Source organism: Nicotiana tabacum, chromosome 13, assembly GCF_000715075.1.
Source record: "Nicotiana tabacum cultivar K326 chromosome 13, ASM71507v2, whole genome shotgun sequence".
In the NCBI taxonomy this organism is placed as follows: domain Eukaryota; kingdom Viridiplantae; phylum Streptophyta; class Magnoliopsida; order Solanales; family Solanaceae; genus Nicotiana; species Nicotiana tabacum.
Window position 1 is genome coordinate 119870284 of NC_134092.1, and position 10400 is coordinate 119880683.

The 10400-nt window shown below is 37.9% G+C and overlaps 1 protein-coding gene across 1 annotated transcript; it reads right to left on the minus strand.

Moving 5' to 3' along the window:
• Positions 1-381: 381 nt before the first annotated feature.
• LOC142167911 (uncharacterized) lies at positions 382-9022 on the minus strand. Its single transcript, XM_075228415.1, has 2 exons — positions 915-9022; positions 382-632 (listed from the first exon to the last, which is right to left on the minus strand). Exon 1 carries the CDS (start codon positions 8135-8137, stop codon positions 6938-6940), a length of 1200 nt encoding a protein of 399 aa, XP_075084516.1. The 5' UTR covers positions 8138-9022; the 3' UTR covers positions 382-632; positions 915-6937.
• Positions 9023-10400: the final 1378 nt, after the last annotated feature.

Here is a 10400-nt window from a genome sequence, read left to right on the forward strand (position 1 = left end):
TTTGAATAAGTCGCGATGTCGCATACTCATTGGTTTTTGTACACATTGTGAATCACGTCACGTGAAACGCACCCGCGACTTACAACATGTTTATTTTTATTATTATTTGAAGTTCCGGTCGAGTCACGTGAAACGCACACTCGAATTGGGATTTACGTATCGTGACCATGCCACGGGAACCGTACCCATAGTCACGATGATTTATTTACGTGCCTAAAGTAAACTGCGATATTCATCATTCTTCCTAAACTTTGAGATTATTGTGAAGCCAAGAAATATGAAAATTATTGTGGATAAGATGTGTGTGGCTTAGTTGTTGAAATTATAAGAATCATTTACACTATGTTGTTTCCATTTGCATCTTAATAGTTTAACGGTTAATGTAACAAATGAATACACTAATTTTGATAACTATGTAAACTCAAAGGAAAACAATGCACTTATTCAACAATCTTTTATAAATAAAAAAAAACGTAAAGCAAAAGCATTTGTCATTGGGCAGCTACAACACATGTAGAACCATATCGCGTGACGTTTCCACTTTTGACAATAATTGCTTAATGAATGCAGAAATTCTTTACTAGCATTTCAGTAATCAACTTGGACATTGCATCTGGATTTGGATTAAGAATCTGCAGTATGCATCCAACAATTCTTTCAAGTTCTATGTGATTGTCTTTGCAGTAAACTAGCAAATCAGGCTCGTGAAACTCTACTCTATCATCATATATTGGTTCCATTATCATTGTCAACAGTACCCTTATTTCTTGTCAAATAATAGAAGGTTCTCAACTTAGACCCAGGTTCCAACTAATCAAAGATAGAAAATACTTTATGGTAACTAAAAGCAGCGGTGTAAAACCCATAACAGCGAAGAAAGACAATATCAAAATTCTAGCAAACAGAAAGCTGACCTTTAAATGAACAGAAGCTTTGAAATTTGTTTAAATATTGAATTTCTCTGAATACATCGAGGAACAGAGTACCGATATAACTCAAACACTACCCGAATCACCAACTAAACAGAAAGCTCGAACCGGGACCTCGACGACAACCTCAATTCAACGGCGCAAAAAAAAAAGCCTCAATTGAAACTCCATAGCTTTTAAAACCGGATTTCCGGCCAGATTCGTCACCTTCCGTCGTAGCAGTAACAAATAATAGGGAAGACGACGGAGGAGGAGGAGGAGCAGTAGCCGTCGCCGGTTTTTGGCTGAGCTCGTCGGCAATGAGGCGAGACAGAAAACCAGAAGGGGGCTTTTTTTTAGGGGCGGCGACCGTCTCTTCTCAAGGGGAGGGCCTTGTTAGGGTGTAGGAAATTAGGTTTTTTTTAATTATAAAAGGGTTGTGGGTTAGGGAATGGATAAATGGGCTGAAGGGAGGAGTGGGCTGTCAGAAATTGGGCTCAAGTTTGGGCCAAATTTGCCTTTAAAGGTGACCCTTTAACTCTACAAAGCTAAAGTATTAATTTCTTTTCCTAAAATATCATACCATAAAAATATAAAATCAATCCTAATTAATTAAAATATCTATATTATGGCATGAAACTATTTTTTTGGTATTTTCAAGGATTATACTAAAATAAAAATGGGTTAAAAGTGATATCTTTCTAAAATACCTAATACATGTATAAAATAGAAAAAATGAAACTATTTTTGTATTTTCAAACATATGTTTTAAATTTAAAACTAAAAGTTGACTGAAATCCTATTAAAAATAGAAATAAATAAATATTTTTGAAATATTCCTTTTAAAAGTTACGCGGGTCAAAAATTACGTTCTTACAGCTGCCCCTCTTTGCTTGAAAACACGAAAAGTTTTCGGAGCAAAGAACAATAAGCAACGTAATTGATTTATGACCCGACGCTTATTCAAAACGAAACAAAGACGGATAAAAGATTGTGACCGAGACCTGGTATCTGAGCTACCTACATATCCTTGGCTTTAAAGGAATCAGGTCACGTGTAGTTCAGAGGTGAATGAAGTAATGGAGTGTGTGGAGAGGATGACAGAGTCGAGTGAGATACCGTTCCGTCGAGGTTCCGGTCCGCGGTCCTGTTATTACATCAAAATCAAAAAAAATAAAATAAAAAAGGCTAACTAAGCCTGTCAGCTATGAGTTACAAGATTCCTATATATAAGTCTTCTGAAGCTTGATCTTGAGGCTTGAATGGTTCTTCATGCAGACTTTTGATTTGAACCTTGCGGCTTGCTAACTGCAGGTGCTGATTCATTCTTCTACAGCTTCTTCGGATCAAGACCGGACCTGCAGTGCTCGTGTATTCAGTCATGTCTTGAGCAGTTCATGTCTTTCATCGGCTTCTGCATTTTGGATTCACTTTTTTTTTTCTTTTTTTTTCTTTTTTTTAGATTGAGACTTCTTCATTTGGTCATCTCGGACTGTCAGCTCGCATTCTTGAGGCGAGCTTCTGCTGCTTCTAACTTGAATTGAATTCTTAAATGACTTCCCTCGTTCTCCAGGTGGGCGCCTGATGACTAAAAACTCGAAATAAATTCCCTCATTCTCCAGGTAGGCGCCTGTGCTGACTTAAAATAGAAATGAATTTCCTCGTTTTCCAGGTGGGCGCCTGATGACTTAAAACTGAAATGAATTCCCTCGTTCTCCAGGTGGGCGCCTGATGACTTAAAACTTTAAATAAATTCCCTCGGTCTCCAGGTGGGCGCCTGCTGACTTAAAAACTTGAAATAAATTCCCTCATTCTCCAGGTGGGCGCCTGACTTAAAACAGAAATAAATTCCCTCATTCTCCAGGTGGGTGCCTGATGTTGACTTAAAACTTGAAATGAATTCCCTCATTTTCCAGGTGGGCGCCTGATGTTGACTTAAAACTTGAAATGAATTCCCTCGTTTTCCAGGTGGGCGCCTGCTGACTTAAAACTGAAATAAATTCCCTCTTTCTCCAGGTGGGCGCCTGACTTAAAACAGTAATGAATTCCCTCATTCTCCAGGTGGGCGCCTGATGTTGACTTAAAACTTGAAATGAATTCCCTCGTTTTCCAGGTGGGCGCGTGCTGACTTAAAACAGAAATGAATTCCCTCGTTTTCCAGGTGGGCGCCTGCTACTACAACAAAATGGAAACAACAAAAGAAACTTTTTCTGCCCTAGTTTACACTAGGAAGATTTGTGAGTTATTAGCAGAACTATAAATTACCTATGCTATTGATGAAGATGCAATGATGAGAGCAAAATTGAAGACTCAACTAGGATGTGCGTCTCCTAAAGAAATAAAAATCTAAAAAATCTAAACTAGGAAGTGCATCTCCTATATTTGAGATTGAGCTTGCAGAAGACTATAAACTAAGCTTGACTAAACTAAAAACTAACCCTATTCTCCAGGCGGGACCCCTGATTTCAAGAAAACTAAAGATTGATTACTTAAGAAAACTAAAAATTGACCCTTTTTTTTCCAGACTTCCCCTTTTTAAACTTATTATCCTAGGAGAAAATTCATCAGACTAGGTCTTTTTTCGTATCTTAGGAGAAAGATTCATCAGACTAAGATTTCTATCCTAGGAGAAAGTTCATCAGACTAGGTTTTCTATCTTAGGAGAAAGATTCATCAGATTAAGATTTCGGTCCTAAGAGAAAATTTATTAGATTAGGTCCCCTTTTTTTTGTTATCTTAGGAGAAAGATTCATCAGACTAAGATTTTGATCCTAGGAGAAAATTCATCAGACTAGGTCTCTTTTCTTTTTTTGGTATCTTAGGAGAAAAATTCATCAGACTAGGTTTTCTATCTTAGGAGAAAGATTCATCAGACTAAGATTTCGGTCCTAGGATAAAATTAATCAGACTAGGTCTCTTTTTTTATTATCTTAGGAGAAAGATTCATCAGACTAAGACGTTTATCCTAGGAGAAAGATTCATCAGACTAAGACGTTTATCCTAGGAGAAAGATTCATCAGACTAAGATATTTTTATCCTAGGAGAAAGATTCACCAGACTAGGTTTTCTATCTTAGGAGAAAGATTCATCAAACTAAGATGTTTATCCTAGGAGAAAATTCATCAGACTAGGTTTTCTATCTTAGGAGAATGATTCATCAGACTAAGACTTCGATCCTAGGAAAAAGTTCATCAGACTAGGTCTTTTTTGTTATCTTAGGAGAAAGATTCATCAGACTAAGACGTTTATCCTAGGAGAAAATTCGTTAGACTAGGTTTTCTATCTTAGGAGAAAGATTCATCAGACTAAGATGTTTATCCTAGGAGAAAATTTATCAGACTAGGTCTTTTTTTAATTATCTTAGGAGAAAGATTCATCAGACTAAGACGTTTATCCTAGGAGAAACTTCATCAGACTAGGTTTTCTATCTTAGGAGAAAGATTCATCAGACTAAGATTTTTATTGGGAGAAAATCCATCAGACTAGGACTTTTTATCCTAGGAGGAAAAATGAGAAGAGAAATGGCAACATTTTATGCACACTAGCAAGACAGATAAAGGCAAAGATTTGAGAAACTTCCCTTTGTTGGCTCTTCTCTTCTTCTTTTTGTTCTTTCTTTTCTTTTTTTCTTTTTGTTTTTGAACCAACTTCCTTGCACTGCTTTGTTCCTGTTTCAAACAAAGAAAATTTTGTCAGTTTTAATAGTGGTGGTCGGTTTGTGGCCTTGAGTCTTAGGCGGCTTGGCTTTTGCTCAATCAGCTTGAGTCAGTTTCAAGAGACTTTTTGCTCTGCATCAATCCTGATCGTTTCACACCCAACACCATTTGTATTTGTGGCTCAGTCAGCCTTATCTCAAAAAAGAGATTTCTTTTCTTGGATAACCTTTCTGATATCTTGAATGGCTTTGCTTTTGGAGCAATTTGTCTATCAGAGAGAATCACAACTGGTAAGAGCCTTTTGCACGATGTGCACACTTCATAGTCATTGTTCAGTACTACAGAGAGCCCGAGCCCCTAATTAACCTCGAGGTTATCTTTACTTGCTTTAGCCAAGTAGGCAGACAATGGTATTTTGGGGGGAAGCCTTTGCATGAATCCTCAAGGCATGTTGACTGTAACACCTGACTGTGCTTGCCAAATTTACTTTGTGCAACTGAAAAGCTGGTAGCAGATTTTGAAATCTTTTCTTGCTTGTTTTGACAAGGACTGACTCAAAGTGAAGGGACACAATGGTGCGAAGAAACGGTATTAACAAGAAATGCCCATGTCGGAAGGACAGAAGGAAGAGTTTTTTTATTTATTTTTTTTTTATTTTGCGGTAACTAGCCTTAATGATCATGACATGCATTTTGGACTTAACGGCCTGATCTCTCAAATTGATCCAATCTTCCCTTTTACCATTCTTATGACCTTTGAAGTCGGGCTTGTTCGTGCCAATCCTTTGCATCAGCTTCACGACTCACTATCGACTAATGATGCCCCGAGGGGTTTTCACCAACAAGTCTCTCTCATTTATTCATCTCTGCTTACCGACGTCTTACAGTGCCTGTGAGGGTTTTCACTAGTAAGACTCTCTCATTTTTCTTCTCTTTTTCTTTTTCTTTTGCTTTCTTGTGTGAGCAACAGTGTTTTATGTCACGTGACAACCGTTGCTCATTGCATGCTTCTCTTGACATTCTTGAAGGCGTATCGGGAGGTCTTTATTTGGAAGAATTTTGGATAGGGTTGGAAAAGAGGGACGTCATGAAGGCTCAAAGTAGACTCAAAATAAGGGGTTGTAGACTTACAACTCTTGGAATCGACTCTTTCAAAAGTGAAATAAAATCATTGCCTCAGTTTCAGATATTGGGGATTTTTGGATTTTTTTTCTTATTTGGTTGGACCGAACCGTGAAGGCTGCCTACGTATCCTTTTTAAAGGAATCAGGTCTAACGTAGTTCAAACATCTGACCTAACTATTATTTTTTCATCTTTCTTTCTGCTCTTTTTTTCTTTTTTCCTTTTTTTTTCTTTTTTTTTTCAAAACAAGTTGCCCAACTTCTATTTTCTGGGAAACGGACATTTGACTATTCTATTTTTTTTTCACTTGTACTTTCTAAGAGTCGCCCCAGTTTGTACTCTTGGGACATGGACTTTTCCTTTCATTTTTCTGTCATTTCATCATTTATTTTTACTTTTGACTTTAAACTTGATTCCAAAAGAGGGTGGTCAAAGAAAATAATGCAGGCTCAAAAGGGGTAAGAAAGGGTATAAAGTGTTTGGGTAGCAGAAAAATGGCCTCCTAGCCTCGAGAATGCCAAACATGGTTTCCTTTCGCGACACAACATTGATGAACATGTCTGTCTTCTTGGTGTGTCGTGATCGGAAGATACTTTTCATCCATTAATGTCAAACTTACCAATAAACTTCAATTGATTCTTCCTCAAAACCGACCTTCACAATGATTTGAAGGTAAAGATCATTAACCTCCACGGGTCATTTTATTTGAGCTTAATTCCAAAGTGTTTCAACTCTTTATTCATCCTCGAAAGTTCCTTTTTCTCATTTATCCAATTCAAGCTTAAATCAGTTTTTTAAGATCTGGCCAAAAATTCCGAATGCATATCATATCACTAAAACTAGCGGGAAAAGAACTGAGCATGGAATGACACAAAAGGACAAATTGTATTTCATTGAGTAAACAACAAGACAAATAACCTAAAATCCGAGTTACAACCCTAAAATAACCCGGCTAATGAAAATAGCAACAAAACGGACAAACAAGACTCACACAAACAAAATAGAGGGATAGAAGGGTTTGACTCAATAAAATAAATAAAATCTGGATCACACCCTGGAATAACCCAGATAATAGAAAAATATCAAAACAAGCTACCAAGATTCCTTCCTAGTGATAAGGGAATGACTTTTCAATTGCTAAGCTTGACATTTAGCCACAAATTTGCTCATCAGAATCACCATGGCCTTCTCCAATTTCAGTCGGCAAGTTCCCAAGAGGATTCTCATACTCCATGTCACCACACATCATCCCTACAAAGTGTGCATCATCATGTGCATGTAAAGGATTCTGCGTAATATTCTGGTGTCATTATCTTGGATCACAATCAGTTTTTCCTGGATAATCCTTACTATTTCTCTTTTCAAATCCCGACAACTTTCAACATTGTGCCCATGGGCATTGGAATGGTATTCACACCTTTTAGAATGATCAAAGCTTCTTGCACGTGGGTCCACATGATTTGGAGGAATAGGTGCAATCATGTCATAATGCTTTAATTTCTGAAACATACTTGCATAGGACTCTCCTATTGGTGTAAAATTATCTTTCAACCTTTGTTCCCCTTTATACCCCTGGCTTGGATGTGGGTTATAGGGCACTTGAAAATTTTGTGGAAGCTGGTGGAAATTTTGTGGTGCTGGTGCTCGCCTTCTGGGGTGTCTTGGTGGCTGGACAACATACTGACGTGGAGCAATAGAGTATTGTGGGTTCTGAGGTGGATAGTAGTGCTCAGGGGAATCATCGGAAACCTGATGAAGCTGCTCATACATTCGAGATGTTCTCCTAGGACCTCTTCTCGACCTTATTGTCATCATGGTTTCTTCATCCTTCTCATTCGTGTTACTAAAATTATCAGATTCAATCTGGACAGCCTGAGTTGCAGCTTTGAGAACTGCTTGACTTATAATTTTGCCTGTCTTAAGGCCATTCTCAACCATTTTCCCAATTTTGATTGCTTCCAAGAAGGGTTTGCCCACTGCGGACATCATGTTTTGAAAATAATCTGGCTCTTGAGCCTGAAGGAAGACAATGATTAACTCGTGGTCATCCATGGGTGGCTTAATTCTAGCCGCTTGCTCTCTCAATTTAACGGCATATTCCCTGAAACTTTCAGTTGGTTTCTTTTTCAGGTTTGAAAGGGAATTGCGGTCTGGAGCGATATCGATGTTGTATTGGAACTGTTTGACAAAGGCCTGGGCCATGTCATCCCAGACATGCCAGTGAGAGGTTTCTTGATCCATAAACCATTCAGAGGCTACCCCTGTCAGGCTTTCCCAAAAATAAGCCATTAGTAATTCATCATTTCTTCCAACACCTCTTAGCTGATTGCAATACCTTTTCAAGTGAGCTATGGGGTCGACGTGTCCATCATACTTTTCAAATTTTGGGATACTCTTCTGACCTGCCAACCCTTGCGTGAAACCAAGTGGCAAACGAACATTGGGGAACATACATAGATCCTTGAAGGCAATACTCTTCTAACCTGCCAACCCTTGCATGTTTTTCAACTGTTGTTCTAAGCTTTTTATTCTTTGGGTCATTTCTTCTTGTGCCATCTTTGGGGCAGGCTTCTCAATTTTTGCAGGAAGATCAAATAGGTATGAGTGGTACTCAGGAGAATGGTACTATTCTTGCTGGGTAGCAAATTGTGACTCATGAGTTTTCTTTTATACCACTGTCGGCTGTGGGAAGGTGAAGACGGGCATAACAGTAGTGGTTGTCTGATTGGTTGTCAATGGCACACTTTGGGAGCGCGCAACAGAAGTTCCAGCTGTAGTCATACAGTTGGGATAAAGACTCAACCCAGGTGGATAAGATTGATCATGCAATGAGACCGGAATGGTAGTAGTCGAAATGGATATGAACTCTAGGAAATCATGAATAGAAAAAGGCGGTCCTTGGCCATTGGCCCATGCTTGACACATTTCAGTCATTTGCTGCTTTAGTACTCTATTTTCCTCAACCACAGTAGACTCTTGTTGAACCCTCTGACCCTGAGTCTTTTGAGCACTTGTAACAGCTTCGATGCCAGTTGTCAATGGCATTTTTCCCTTGGATCTTGTTTTGCCAGCTTACCACAAACTGACCACCTCAAACTTTCTTTACAATTCAAAATAAGAGACACGTTAGAATGGACTCAGTCGGTCCTTATTATCATCATCATCATTTTTTAACACTTTTTTTTTATGGTCGATCGAACCTGATGTGGGTTGCCTACGTATCATGTGGGAACATGAATCAGATCGTGCGTAGTTCGGGAGGATCAGAAATAAGGTAAATAAACTAACTCTTTTTGGATTTTGATTTTTTCTTTTTAATTTCCGAAAGAAAGACTTATAAAGAAGAAAGAAAATATTTTTGGAATTTGATTATTTTTTCTAATTTTTTCCGATAGAAGGACTTCTATATAAGAAAGAAAAATATTTTTTGGCTTTTGATGTTTTTGTTTTTTTTTTTTTTTGGATTTTTTGGGAGAAAGACTTTCTAAAAAAAAAAAAGGTAGAAAATATATTTTTTTTGGATTTTAATTTCATTTGTTTTTTTTCTAATGAAAGACTCCTACAAATAAAATATTTTTTTTGGTTTAAAATTATTTTTTAATCTTTTATTTGTTTGGGATTTTCTTAAAAAAAAGACTCCTAAAAGAAGGAGTTAAAGAAAATATTTTTGGATTTTTAAAAATGGGGTCTCAAAGAAAGACTTTCTAAAGAAGGAAATAAAGAAAATATTTTTAGATTTTTAAAAATTGGGGGCCGGAACCGATTAGGTTTGCCTACGTATCTCACATCCGGTGAGAATCAGACCCGCGTAGTTTTGCCATTTTGACGCGCAGAAAAATATGATTTGTTTTGAAATGATTCTCTCTTTGTTTTTGAAATTTCGACAGAGTAACGAGATTTTTGAATACTGGAATTATCAAAACCAGGTATTTTTCTGTCTTACCTCACTCTTGGTTTTTCTCTTGTTTTTTTTTTTTTTTTTTTTGGATTTTTTTTTCTTACTCACGAAGCCGGTCAACATACAAGCCAAACAAATTAATGCACAAGTAGCACGTAAAGAATGCATCAGGATGGTCTTTTAATTTTGGGTACACCTGTCCTAGACGGACCCAACCCCTGTGTTGAGTCCCCTAAGTCAAATGCACGTGATGCAAGCAAACGTACCTACTAGGGATCCGGCATGAGGCTGTGTTATTCTAAGTTTAAATCCTGGGTGTATTGTTCTAGACCTGGCTTACCCGAGCGGACAACTCGAGCCGGGGGGGGGGGCAACGTACCGGTAACCAAAAGGCCATCCGGCTTTGTAACTGATCCGATCCTCGTTCTAAATTAGGATATGACACTAACAGAAAAGAAGTCACGCCAGCGTGCACTTCCCAGAAGATTTAGAAGAGTCAGAGAGAGGAAAGGTTTCGTAGCAGTTTATATACAATTCATACAATATCAAAGCGGTAAAAAAAATGGCATTTAGCACATTAGGCTCAAACACGTAAAAATAAGACAATCATGAAAGCCAATCATAACAGCTATTCTAAGCTCGAATTCTGAACCCTGAACCAGAGATTCTGGGTTCTTGTCCCCAGCAGAGTCGCCAGAGCTGTCACACCTCCTTTTTCCCGATGGGGCGATAGGGATAGGGGAGTTTTTCCAATTTAAGTGACAATATTCGAAATGGGATTATTTATTAAATCAGAGTCGCCACTTGGGATAATTT

What these genes read in the sequence shown, in the direction of transcription:
- LOC142167911 (XM_075228415.1), bottom strand. Translation starts at nt 8,137, where the DNA reads ATGTTCCCCAATGTTCGTTTGCCACTTGGTTTCACGCAAGGGTTGGCA.